This window comes from Pseudopodoces humilis, chromosome 9, assembly GCF_049639895.1.
Source record: "Pseudopodoces humilis isolate 2021_Gansu_Grassland_sample_001 chromosome 9, ASM4963989v1, whole genome shotgun sequence".
NCBI lineage: Eukaryota > Metazoa > Chordata > Aves > Passeriformes > Paridae > Pseudopodoces > Pseudopodoces humilis.
The window spans coordinates 30,963,430-30,977,545 of NC_142208.1; the positions used below are offsets into that span (position 1 = coordinate 30,963,430).

General features: G+C 45.3%; 1 protein-coding gene across 2 annotated transcripts in view; it reads left to right on the top strand.

Moving 5' to 3' along the window:
* GRK5 (G protein-coupled receptor kinase 5) overlaps positions 1-14,116 on the top strand; it is a 154,571-nt gene that overhangs the window by 133,231 nt on the left and 7,224 nt on the right. For both annotated transcript variants that reach the window (XM_014250362.2, XM_014250363.2), the window contains 5 exons: positions 738-827; positions 2,127-2,335; positions 10,226-10,363; positions 12,668-12,805; positions 13,595-13,726. In XM_014250362.2, the coding sequence (XP_014105837.1) occupies positions 738-827; positions 2,127-2,335; positions 10,226-10,363; positions 12,668-12,805; positions 13,595-13,726 (707 nt within the window). The remainder of the gene's footprint in view (positions 1-737; positions 828-2,126; positions 2,336-10,225; positions 10,364-12,667; positions 12,806-13,594; positions 13,727-14,116) is intronic.

The window sequence follows — 14,116 nt, forward strand, 5'->3', positions numbered from 1 at the left end:
AAAGACAAATAATGCTCTGAAGTGATTAAGAGGCTCAGCATAGACTAATATTCCTGTCTCGGGGTGGGTGAGCTGCTGGAGCTCGGTGCACAGATGGAAGGAAGCAGCCGTGTCCTCAGCAGGGGCTGTTCTCGAGAGCTCGGCGTTGCTGGGGCTCGCTGCCTTTCGCTGTTTTTCCATCCTTGTTGCAAGGCTGATGCAACACAAAGGGAGTTCTAATTTCTAAATCTGTGCTTCCCTCTCCATTTTTGAAAGTACTTTCATCCTCTGCTGAGCCAAGTCTGGTTTTATGCAGACCCAGGTACCCATTCGTTGCTGAAGGCAGTGATAATCAAATCTCCTGCTGACTTGCAGAGCAGATGTAGCCTCTTCAGCCATCACAGACTTACAGAACTGTGTCAGCCCATCCATCCTCTGTGATCAGTTCAAGATACTTCCCCACAGCATGCTTCTCTCTGCCTTTTTTCATTAGTTTTAAAATACCTAATACAATCCACTGCAGTCCACAGCCTTTCTGTTAAAGTTTACTTCACTGTGTTGCAGTGCCCTTAATAATTCCTCTTTTCCATATCAATGAAACTGTTCCAATTCAGTGATTCACAACATGCTTTTCTTAAAATGGCTGAGCAGTAAATTTCAGGAGTATTTTAGCAATGATGACAGTTGTGGGTTTTGGACCAATTTGGGTCAGGTTCTTATATCTGCTTTGTGTTGTTTTGTTTCTTTTTTCCTTCCAGGCCATATTAGAATATCTGATTTGGGTCTAGCTGTTAAAATCCCCGAAGGTGAATCAATCCGTGGAAGAGTAGGAACAGTAGGGTATATGGGTAAGTCTTCCACACCTCATCTTTTTAAAAATCTGGAGTTTTAGAGATATTTCTCCCAATAAGAAAAGAGTAAGCTTAAGAGAAAGAATAAAAAATATTCACATTCAGCTGGGTCCAGTTCCATGCAGCAACTTCCACAGAAATCCTGATAGTGAAATCCAGAAGAGGATGAAGGGATGGACCTCTACAGCTCTCAGTGAGGCTGGTCTATAAATCAGCAAAGAAAATTGAGAGAGGAGACAGCAACTGGGATTCTAGTGACTTTAGTGTAGATTTATCTTAGGAGGGTTATGTGCCAAAATAAAGGTTTCTTTCTGGTTGCTTTTTTGTATAGGAGTTACAATGTATTTGTATGGTTATGATAAAATGGGTGAGTCCACACCTCTGGTCATCTTGACCAGGGTCATCTTGAGCTTTCCTCTATGTGCAGGAGAGGCTGCACAAAAGACAAGTAGAGATTTGTACATTGGTAAAAAAAAAAAAAAAACCAACCAAACTACACTCCCTTATTTAACTAAATCTGTTTTCTAAACTCAATGTAATTATTTTCATGCATTCTCTGGGTGGGCATATTTCTTGGAGTAAAAATTGCTTATGCTTATTTGACTGAATAGAAACTAGCTGATGTGAGCCACTGTTACACCATATGGAGACTTTAATGAAAGCAAGCAAATCAGTTGTCATGTCTAAATTTTGTTATCTCAGTGTAAGTTTGCGTGCACACTAAGGCTCTGTGCTTGTGAGCACGTGTGTTTGTACCCATGCATGGAGGTGAGGGTGCCTGCTAGACAGTGACTATCTGCCCAAAAGCATTGTGTGTGGTTGCAACACAAAATTAATGGATTGGGGGATTCTTCAATGGGGAAAAAGAAAAGCTATAAATTGACCGAAGAGACAGAATTTGCTTTTGAAGAAATGTCACGACTGTTTATAGGATATGTGTTTGCATTTAATTTCTTCCCTAAATGGATAAATCTGAGGGAACTCTTAAAATTAGGTCTCTGCTTAATATTTATATCCAACTTCTTTCATGATTTATTTTTTCAATTGGACTGAGTTGATAGAGAAGTCAGAAGACAGCATGCACAAGGCATGTAGCATGTAGAGAGAACACCATGGCATGTAGCATGCTGCATTTCCTGTAATGCCCTCAACTGCAATCAGGAGGTATTTTTGTATTTTACCCACCATTCTCTGTGCATGTGTATTCAGCCACCAAAATGAAACTTCTAAGCATTTAAGTGCTTTGCCTGTGTAAATACCAAGCATTTCCACAAGGCATCTCACTCTCCTCCACAGCTCCAGAGGTGTTGAACAACCAGAGATACACACTCAGCCCTGACTACTGGGGGTTAGGCTGTCTCATTTATGAAATGATTGCTGGGCAATCACCATTCCGTGGAAGGAAAGAGAAGGTGAAGAGGGAAGAAGTGGACAGAAGAGTGCTGGAAACAGAGGAGGTGTACTCCCATAAGTTCTCTGAGGAGGCCAAGTCCATCTGTAAAATGGTAAGGGGCTGCAAGGCCCACTGGGGCAGCTTCATTAACGAGCTGTGTCTGACACGGTCTGAGCAGTAACAGGGTGCCACAGAGGGGCTGCAGAAACAAGGGGCAACCAAGCTCATCTGTGGATGGGATGACTGCATTCTCTATTCATTCAAACTCTGTTTATTTGGGCTTGTTTCTCCATGAGATTCATCATGGTCATCCTGAGCCCTCTCCAAAGTTTTATGGCCAAGGGAGCGGTATCTATTCTCATGAGACTTTGAATGTTAGTTTGCAGTCAAGAATGCATTTCTGTCTTTTATAACCTTGTAGAAAAAAATTAAAAGGACTTGATGATGCAAGAATCTGATTGTCTCCTGCAAGGAACAGCAAACCCCACGCTTCCATTGTCTTTGGTGAGAGCTGGGGGTAAGCAGGACAAAGATTATGCAATGAAATTGTTGTGACACTCAAATGTTGTCCCAGCCCATCTCACTAACTTTGTTAGCAGTTTTTCCCCCGGGGTGCCAGAGTATCCAGCTTTTCTTAATACTGTTGAGCTGTTCTTCAAAATGTTTTCTCACTCCTTCAGCTGGGAGTCATTTTCGTAGCACAATAGCCATGTCTGACAATGGAAATCCTCAATCCCCCTGAGAAATCTCAAAGCAGCGTCTGAATTCATCAATGTCTTGTTGACATCCATCTTTAGAAGGCTGAATTGTAATTTGGAAAAAGATGTGGACTTTTTCTGGGTGTTGTTTGCTAATGAGTGAAGTCTCCTTTGGAGACAATGACCTATCTGTTTGCTGGTAGAGGGAGAACGAAGGAGAGGAAAGGTCAACAAATAGGTAGGGAGAGTTTCACCAATGTCTTGTGCAGCAGGCAAGCAAAGAGCCCATCCACAACGCTCTGGTTGGTTGGCTGCATGAAGAGACAGTGAAGTCTCCTCACAAAATAATAATGGTAACACTGCCAAGTACCATGCCTGGAAGTCATTAACTCACAGTGCACCAAGTCATTCCTGAATCCTCGGGGTGGTAATTAGCTGACATCACTCTTGATAGATGCTCCGGGACATTCTCTGCCCTTAATTGGTGATGCAGAGCCCCCAGTGAAGCTGACACGGGAGGATCTGGGGCAGCCATGGGTTCTCACAGACCATCCCATGTGCCCCAGCAGGCACCACTGCCTTCTCTCCTCAGGTAGCATCTCAGCTCTCACCAGGTGAGGAGCAGCGCCTGCTGGAGTGGCAGAGAATTTGTGTGTGTCCTGCTGTTAATCTGAAATGGAGATGTGAGGCAAAAATTTTACCTTGCTGCTTGAGGCATAGAACTGGAATAGTCTGGGTTGAAAGGAACATAGTCCAACCCCCCTTTTCTGGCTGATGTACCTGTAGAAGCCCTTCTTGTTTCTCTTTATATCCCTTGCATAAGAGAATGAACATATACTTTGAAAATAACCATGAGAACATAAAGCTTAGAAGAATTAAATGTAGCATTGATGGAAACTGGTGTAGATGACCTACCACACTCCCAGGGGAGCAGACAGTCATCACACTATAGAGGTCTTTTTCAACTTCCAGCCATGGAGACTCTGGTTTCAGGGAGTCGGGACCTCAGGAGATCGTCTAGTTCTTTCTCTTGCCTCAGGGAAGCTTGGACTAAATATAATTATTCCTGAAGACTTGATCACTACTGCTTCCTTGTCCAATCACGTGGCATGTTTACTGAGGTGGTTTGTGCAAACTATTAATGGATCCAAAGTAATCTTTCCCTTTCTGAGCATTAATATCTTGTGGCAGGAAGAGTCTGAGTCCTGATACTGAGTTAGATGGCATTTGTGGTTTCCCATCCAAAAGTAATTTATTTTACCAAGTGATGTTTTTAAAAAAAAAATTATTCAAACATATTTTCTCAAATTCTTTTTGCTTTTTATATTGAAAGCCAGACCTTTGTTGCTTTGCATCAGCATCTTAACAAGGAAACAAAAGAGTAATAAAGTACCATCATATCTGCAAAATGAAGCAAAAAGTTGCAGTACATAAATGAAACTTGAGCCTTCTCAAAGACCCAACACAAAAAGCTTTCCCATAGTGGACTCTTCAGGGCAGGAGTGAGAAAATGTTTCCCACCATGTTGCCCAACATTCTCTTCAGAGCTTACTTCATGAGCTGACAGCATCACCACCAGGAAATATATTGTCTTTATTAATTTACTCATAGGAAACTCTTCTAGTGTCACCCCACATCAGCCTTCCCCTCCTGGATGTTTGTGCCCTTTGGCATTTTTGCAGGCATGTATCATAGCTCCTATTAATCATTATCCATCCCATATTTCCATGTTTCATTTTGTAAGCAATTTCCCATAAATGAGACCTCATTTTGGACTGAAACAGAGATGAATAACAAATAATTAGGAACAGGGGCAGCTGGCTTTCTGGGAAGCTCCCCAACCCATAGTTCCCATATAACATAGCTGCTCCTGGTGTGTTTTTTCTGTGAAAAAACTCCAGTCTTTCTAGGAAATGCTCCATGTTTGTTGTTGTTATGCCTCGTGCTTCACTGATGTACACGCGTGTTTTCCCTGACAAGTGCAGTCATGCATCAAAAGATGTGACTTGAAGTGCCTTCAAGTCAGCAGTGTTGGATGGGCCCACATTCCTGTGGTCTTCTGTCACTCTGTCAGTGCCCTGCTTGTCTGCATTTCCCACATACTTCTCTTCCCTGATGCCTTTTATCCCTGCAGCTCCTGTTTTACCCTACAGAAGGGACCTCTGATGGGAGGGTGTAAAGAAGGCAGAGCCAAACGCTTGGTTTGGTGTCCCGTAGCAGGACAGGAAACAAGGGAAACAAATTGAGGCACAGGAGCAGTTCAGTTCCCTCTGAACATTAGGAAATATTTTTCCATGGTGAGGATAGCCAAACATTGGGACAGGTTGCCCAGAGAGGCTGTGTAGTCTCCACACTTGGAGATACCCAAAGCCCAGCTGGACAAGGTTTGGAACAGCCTGCCCTAGGAAACTCTGCTTTGAGCAGAGGGATTGGACTAGACCATGTCCATATGTGGCTTCCAGCCTCAGCTGTTCCATGTTTCTGATCTCCATTCCCTTTTCAAAGTACCCCCCACCAATTAAAAGACAATGGGTTCTGTTTTCCTTAAAAGCAATTTCTCCTGTTCCTTACTTACCATCAGGAGCTCTGTCATCATACAGCCACTCCTGCCTGCTGCCATCCCTCCTTTCTGCTTTCATCCCATGGAAATCAACATTATGACACCTTAAAGTTTATCAGTGCCCAAGGATAACTGCTCTTTCATCTCTCTTCTCTCATTTAGTAATTGACCACAGTATTGCTTTTCTATTCTCTAAAAATTGCTTAAAATAATATGTTTACTTCAGTGTCAGGACTGAACTTTAGCTAGGTGATTTCTTAAACTGCTTGATCAGCTGGGTCAATGGAAATGGTTTTACCATTCCCCTTGTCTCTTTTCATGAGTAGCAATTTTGTTTTCCTTACTCCTGTAATTTTAGGACTAATGTCTTTGAACTTGGAATTATTTATTACATGGTATGATCTGGATATGAACTGACTGATCACATGAAGATAAAACAGCACTTTGGGGACTTTTGGCTTTTTTTAGCAATCCTCACAACAGTTTTTTTCTTTTTGTAAAGGAAGCAAAACAAAGTCACGTAAAAAAATCTCAGACATTGCAGAGTTTGAATCCCCAGTGGGGAGCAAATGAGTGACATGAAAGTATCAGAGAGCTCTTTATATAAGATCTTGATGGAACTTCACTGCTGCTACTCAAGACTCTCTTTGAAAGTGCTGTTCTAGTCATGCTCTGCCCATGAACCCTGTAGACTAAACCCTACAAGTCAAGTGTCAACTGGAGCCTTTTTTACCAGAACACACGGCTCTGCTGTTTGGCATTAACTTCATGCATGGTTGGGTGGCCCAGGCCATCTCCAGATTTAAAACTGTGAATTATCTGCAGGCTCTACTGTAGAATTACATTTAAATTATGTTCAATGGGGTCCCTTGCACTGCTGTCCCAGGAGGGCTTGTCATCAGCCTGATGGAGTTGCTTTTGTTTTCTCTATTCATATTAAATGAACCCTTTGAAGCTGAATTAAACAAAAGTGTAGAGATGACTTATGACATACTGTTGTTATCTCCATTTTCTTTTCCATGTCAGATTCCCAAATGGGATACATATTTCAGGCTCTTGCATGGGTTTACTATTGCAGAAACCTTCTGGGACTGCAGGAAATGGTAAAATACTTACTGTTCCTTGGTGAAAGGAAGGATTCTCCCTTCTGGAAAATATTCTAGTCCATGCTATATCTTGATATCCACAACAGAAGCCAGGAAGAATGTCTGGTTTCACCTGTTGCTATCTCTAGATTTGGCCGCATCTACAGCTTTTCAAATTCCATTTATTTCTTACATTTTTCTCCATTGTGACTCTCCTGGGACTCTCAAGAGACTGGCAGCTGCTCCCCTGCAGCAGGGTTTTGCAGGAGAATCCTCTCCTTTCTGTGTTCTTTCAGTCCCAGCCTATTCCCAGTGGCCTGCTCCCTTTTGTGTCTTTCAGCCAGCACTGGCCAGCCACCCACAACCAATGGCATTCATGCTCCAGAAACTTCCTTCTTGCATCTGAAGTTACTGAATACTCCCTTGTTTGTCATGGAGGAACCCAGGAATCCCCAGGCAGCCTTATTCTGTCCTCAGCTACCCTTTTCTCTGACCGCATACTCCAAACATCTTACAGCCTGACAAGGGCAAATTCACAGATCAGCTTGGTCTCCCCACTTAGTCCAGAATCCAGACTGCAGAGATGGGAAATAACCCCCTTTTCATCCCTTCAGAGCTGACTTTGAGAGCAGAGACTGCAGAGGTCTCCTGTGTCATCTCCAAGCATGTCCAAATCTATCCCTTCCTACTGCCACTTGCTCCTCAGCTGTTCCTGAAAGGTCCAAGGTGTCATTTCCAAAAGTATATCAGAGCCACTAAAAATGATCTTTCTGCTTTCAGATTCTTCTTTCCAGCTGTCAGGAAAGTCCTACTGACATGAGAATAAAAGATTAAAAGAGCTTTTCTTTGCCCAGCCAGAATAGAGCAAGCCTGATTCTGACTGGAAATTCCAAAGAGACCATCTTCAAATAGACTAGGGCATAAAACTGGATTTAAAAAAAACAAAAAAACCCCAAATCTCTCACAACAAAAAGTGCTAGTCTCAGGACTATGAGAACTCAAAGTCTAATGTAATTATTTGAAAGCAAAGCATCCCTCTTTCCTTCTAGTAGGGAAAGCAAAGTGCAGAGAAGTGCTCTGCGACAGGTCTTTTGCAGTGAGCCAGATGGATGTGGTACAGTATCATGTGAATCTCTCTGCTCAGAGTATGGCGAGGCATACAGATGTTTCCTCAAGTCCTTTTACATTTATGGATCTGCCACTTGTGATCTGTCAGCCCAGATGTCACCACCTAGACAGCACGAGGAAAGAATGGGGAAGAAAGGGATATTTCGAAGCTGAAAGTTGCTACTGTGGCCAACAGCAGTGTTTAAACCTGTTCCTCTGACCATTCAGTCTCCTGCTGTTGCTGCTGCTGCTGCTGAGGCAGAAAGACCTGAGCAGAAAACTCTTATGTCTACAAACCCCTTCACCACCATTTGTGGCTTGTCTGCTGCCAATGCAGCTTGCTCAGACCCAGCTGGAGGGTGGCCTCAGTGCCCATGGGGCACACGGATTGCCAAAGCCATTTGCCATCTCAGGCTGGAAATGACAGCCCTGGCAACACAGAAGCAGAACTGAGGTGGCTGTTGGAAGTCAGATCTGAAAACCACCAGTGCCCAGATGGTAGAAGTGCCCAGTGGTAGCAGAGCGTTCAGAGAAGCCTAGAGCTGTGACACTGTAAATCCCTGATAAGGACAAGAAACCCCAGCTCTAGCCAGGCACCAGAGGAAGGAGCACAACATGACATTAGCAACAAACAATTTAAGTTCCCCCTCAGTGAGATGAGGTAGCTGAGCTGGGCTGCTGCCTCGGTGGCTGAGGCAGCGGCCCAGGCAGTAGGTGCTGGGGCACACCAGCCCTGAGCTGGGCACACAGACCCCGAGATGGGCACACAGACCCTGAGCTGGGCACACAGACCCCGAGTTGGGCACACAGACCCCGAGAGGGGCACACAGACCCTGAGCTGGGCACACAGACCCCGAGAGGGGCACACAGACCCTGAGCTGGGCACACAGACCCCGAGAGGGGCACACAGACCCTGAGCTGGGCACACAGACCCTGAGCTGGGCACACAGACCCCGAGAGGGGCACACAGACCCTGAGCTGGGCACACACACCCCGAGATGGGCACACAAGCAGCATCTCCTGGCAGCCTTGCCCCAGCGGAGAGCCTGCCTGGCACCCGAGAAACACAGGACTCCTCCCCAGCCTTCCCAAAGGTTTTTGCATCCCACCACCCACAGCTGGGACGGTCCCGGGGTCTCTCCCGGGGGTGCTCCCGCGGGACCGGTGCCTGTCAGGGCTCAGAGAGCCCAGCCTGGCCCGTGCCCCGCCTGGTGCCGAGCCCCGCTGGCCTTTGCTGATGCCCTCGGTGCCCTCACGGTGCACAGCCCGCTCGGGCAGGGCCGGGCGCTGCTCTCGGCCCCACTGCGGGCCAGCAAACCGGGGCCAGCAAACAGTGGCCAGCTGCGGAGACTTCCCATCCCCCGGGCCCCGGGAAAAGCCCCCAGCCCCGCTCCCGGCCCCTTCCCCTGGCAGCGATCGCCGCCCGGGCCCGCCGCGCTGCCCTTTCCTCTGCTGCCTCCCGGCGGCACCGCCCGAGCGGCTCAGGATCCCCGATGGGCTCGCAGGAAGGCTTGTGGGGAAGGGATGCTAAACACCGTCCGGGCTAACCCTCTGCCGTGGGCAGGGACACCTTCCACTGGAACAGGTTGCTCCAAGCCCTTTTCGGCCTGGAGCTCGGCACATCCAGGGGCAGCCACAGCTTCTCTGGGCAGCCTGTGCCAGGGCCTCCCCACCCTCAGGGAAGAATTTCTTCCTCATATCCCATCTAAACCTGCTCTACTTCAGTTAAAAGCCATTCCCCTTTGTCTATTAGTGACATGTCTTTATCCGAGGTCCCTCTCCAGCTCTCTTGCACTGGGAGGTGCTGTAGAGTTTCCCCTGTAAATATCACGGTGTTTCTGTTCTCTTGCTTATCTGATAGACCAAAGATGCTGAGTTCAGTTGGTGGGCATTGCACCATTATGGGTACCCAGGAACAGGCAGGACTTGCTGTAGCAGGTAGAGGTTGTGCACTGCCCCTCTCTGAAAACAAACGAGGCAGAGCTGAGGATAACCACTGGGCACAGGCTCCGTGGATGGAACTTCCCTTGAGCTCAGCAGAGATAAGCCCATGACTGTAAAGGCTTGGTTCAATGTGTCATGTGAGGCATGACTCCGTGTCATGGAATGTAGTGCAGTGGGTGAGGGAAATACAGTTTGGTATTTCTGATTTTTCCCAAGCACCTGTTCTTCTGAGGGAAAATTATTCTTGCAAACATAAAAAGCAAAAACAAAAGAACTGAGGCAAAACACACAGAACTTATGAATGTGCAATTTATATGTTGCTAGGGTATGTCAGACCTCCTCTTGAAAGTGTTCACTGAAAGCAAGCAAAATAAATGGTCTCTGTTACGACTGCAAACACTTTACAGCAGGTGATTTTCTGAGGATTTCACCAGAATGTAGAACAATGCAGTCCTAATCCATTTAACTTCAGCTTTTAAGTAACAGCAGTTGCAACTCCCCTCTGTACTTCCCTATGGGCACACTTAAAAACAAGTGTGGAGATAAAAATATCTTTGTGGAGCTCTTGCTCTTCTGACACCCTCACCATTCTTGTTGGCACGTTTCAGCTCCTCACCAAAGATGTGAAGCAGCGGCTGGGATGTCAAGGGGAAGGTGCAGCAGAAGTGAAGAGACACCCCTTTTTCAAGAGCATGAATTTCAAGCGGTTAGAAGCAGGAATGCTGGATCCTCCCTTTGTGCCTGATGTAAGTACAATAGCAAGAACCCCCAGTGGCCGCTTTTAAGAGGTTTGTTTCTAAAATAGCTTCTCTCTCTCAGGGCTGTCATCGCTGTCTGCATGGGTAGTTACCCCAGGAAGGTGTGGAAAGTCGCAGGGCTGGAGTGGGGAGGCTGGGAGGAAGAGGAGAGAGGGCTCTGTGGGCATGTGGGTGCAGGCTGGTAACCTGGGGCTTGATCCATTCCCTCTCCTTTTGCCATAGCCTTCCTGTACAACACTGGAGGCACTGGGAACCTTTGTATTCCTTTGTCCACGGTATTAACTGTGAAAGTAAGTGTGCTCAGAACCAGGTGGTGCTTGGGACAATCAGCAGTGAAAGCCACATGTGTGCATACAGCTTTATAGAGGCAAAACCAGAAATACAAAGTCCAGAGCTCTGTGGAACTGGCTCATCATGAGAACAGTGGTTTGCTACAGGCTCAGCTATCAAGTGTCACCTCAAGCAGAGAAGGTGACTCGGACCTGAGAGAGCATTTGGAGCTTTTTGGTGTTCATGGGGCATGGAACCCAACACTGAGTCCTTACCCAGATTTACACACCAGGCTCACACATACTGAAAGTCTTTGTTGCATTGGCAACAACAAAACTTTTTCCACCCTTTTGTGGTATCGGTTTCTAGCCCAGTGCACAGAGTTATCTGATTATTTCCCTCCTGCAGGGCTCTCTTTCTGGCTGGAGCTTCTATCCTTAAAGTCCCCATATGGTTCTAAGTAAACACTGCCATTTTAACATATTAAGGAAAGTAACATCTTGGCAGCTCCCATTCCCCTTGCTGCAAGCTCAACCAAACCAAAGTGGTTTGAACACTACAAAAGTTTACTTTAGTTGCCTGGTTTTGCTTTACATTTTACTATGTGGCCTAGTTATTCCTGCCAATTAGTCTGTATGACCTGTTTTAGTGGGAAGAAATAAGAGACAAGCTACTATTTCTTTCTGATGTAGAAAATTATAAAATTCTGGGCTCAAATTTGGGATCTGCCAGAGTGCATAAAAACTGTGGAACGTAAGGCCTAGAAGGCACCTCTTGGGGACATATTTACAAAAGCAAATGCACATAAATTTTTATGGCTATTTATTGTGAGCTCAAGAGCTGCCCCTAATTCAATTTATTTGGCACTTCATCCACAGATCTCCCAGTCTTTACTGAAGTCAGCTGAATCACCCAAAGCTATATAGCCAGTGGCAGAGGTTGTTATCAAGACCATGTCTCTCCATCCTCTTCTACATTACTCCATCTCCACAAAAATGTTGTGGATTGCAGCTGTCAGGAATGCAGAGGGATACAGCCTTCAGCAAATATGACTTCTGTCAGGAATTAAGTCAATTTGTCTGGTCACAGCGCTCAGAACTAGATAAATAAAGTACTGCACTGTTGGACCCTGGGCAGCTCAGTCCTGGTACCACGGATAGACAGCAGGATCCCACATGTTCTGGGGTTCAGCAGCTCTGGCTGGTCCCACAAGGCACCCCTCAATTATCCCTGCACATCAAAGGGTGGCTGTGCCATTGGTGGGAAATCTCTGGGCACACACACTGCCTGTGATAGGTAGCCACAGATGACTCTTTCTGCTCCCTGGGGATGGCTGCTGGAATATGAGCTGAAAGTTGCATCACTGCAAAGAGTTTTGTCTCTGTCATCCTAGAAAATTAAGTAGTTCAAAAAGGCAAAGCCATTTGACTGTTTTTTTTTGAAGAAGTGCAGCCAAGTTAAAAGAGTTAATAGAGGTAATTCTGGACAGCTTCCAGCAGCTGAGCTATTAATAAAAACAATGGAGAAATGCCAAACCTCCTCTGTTTTCTTTAGCAATTAGGATGCATTCCTTTAAATTTTTAAGCTGCAAACTCCATAGCTATCTGGACAGGAGGGCACTTCCATCTGAGGCCTCTTTTCAGAACTCTCTTCAGTGTGCCACTCTAAACATTCTGGTTTTCTGTTGTTCCCTCTCTAAATGAAAAGACTACTGAAGGGTTCCATTTTTCTTTTCTGGCTCTTTCTGTCCTTTTTCTCTCACCTCTTAACCACATGGTACATGGATGACTAAAACCCACTTTGACTGATGCTTTGAGGACTTCAGAATAGGAAGCTTAATGTGCTCAAAGTGAAGTCAGCCTTTGATGATAAACATGCGGGCATGTGTGTCTGGAGAAGGAGGATGCAGACACACACTTGTTAGACATTCTCACTTGACTGAATCTGTGAATGAAAGCACATGGTCCGACTCAAAAATATTTTTCCTCTTGTCATTTCTCCTTTTTTTTTCTGCTGACATAGCCCAGAGCAGTGTACTGCAAGGATGTGTTAGACATTGAGCAATTCTCCACAGTGAAAGGAGTTAACCTGGACCAAACAGATGATGATTTCTATTCCAAGTTTTCCACAGGATCAGTGTCTATTCCATGGCAAAATGAGGTAAGGATGTATCATAGCAAAATTACTGCAATAAACCCTGTAACACAGATGGTTTAAGAGGAACTCTATGTTTCCAGTAATATATAGCTACTGGATAACTTGCCAGACTCTAATGCTTTCATGAGTTACGAATGGCCTCTTTCAAGCTCTGTAATGTACCACAGATGTCAGCTTCAGGTGACTGTATCTGTTGGCTCTGTGTATTTGTGTAAATTGGCAAGGGTCCTACTGTACTTCCTCCTCCTGGATTTCTACAGAGGTGTTTCCACAGCTCTCAGCTCCTTCTGTGGTACAGTTGGAAATCCTTAATAGAAGGATCCTCCACTGGTGACCCTGCTGTCACCCATTGTCTGCAGTCAGTCCCAGCTGCAGCAGTTAACTGCAGCATTTCCATATCTGGGTCTTTGTTTCTGTTTGACATCAAAACACAGCCAACAGTGGATTTCAGAATCTAGCTCTGCATCAAACAGCAGATCCACTTGGGCAGAGGGGTGCTAATAACTGGGATTTTGTGAGAGTGCCTGTCTTTGGCTGGTATTCTCTACAGTGCTAAAGGAAAGAACAGAAAGTCTTGTGGGGCAGCTTCTGACAAGTCTGATGTGCAATCACGCAGAGCAGACTCAGCCTCTGCTTTTCATGCACTCTATTTGCCCTCTACAGACAACAGCAGGAATCCAACTGTTAACTCTCCTCACACACTGCTGACTTTGAAGAACCTAGCACTACTAGAATTTATTTAGTGCAGATGAATAATTCTATTTTTCTCTCTCTCTCACTGTATTCCACTAGATGATAGAAACAGAGTGCTTCAAGGAGCTGAATGTATTTGGACCAAATGGTACTATTTCACCAGACCTAAACAAAAGCTACCCCCCAGAGCCGCCCAAGAAAGGATTGCTACAGAGAATATTTAAGCGACAGGTGAGACCTTTTATGACTAAGACCAGGAAACTCTGCCTACTTTCACAGCCCTGTTCTGGTGATATTTCTGCTAGGAGAAAGGCAGTGCATCTTAGAAAGGGCTGGATTTCACATTTACCTCCATATCTCAAGTTTTTCATCTACCTTGTTTGATATTTTTTGCCACCAGCAGTTCCAGTGTTGCTTGTGAGTTTTGTTTCCAGCAGTTGAAAACTTCTTACCCAACCTATTTTTCAGTGCTATACTGAAATGCCTTTTGAAACTGTTCAATGGTTTTGAGAAGCTCCTTGTGAAAATCCTTGATTTATGTGTTTAAAGAAAAAAGGGCAAATGCACATTTTGAGGGAGGTAGTTGTGGCAGGAAAGCAAGACAATAAAGAAGAGAGAAAC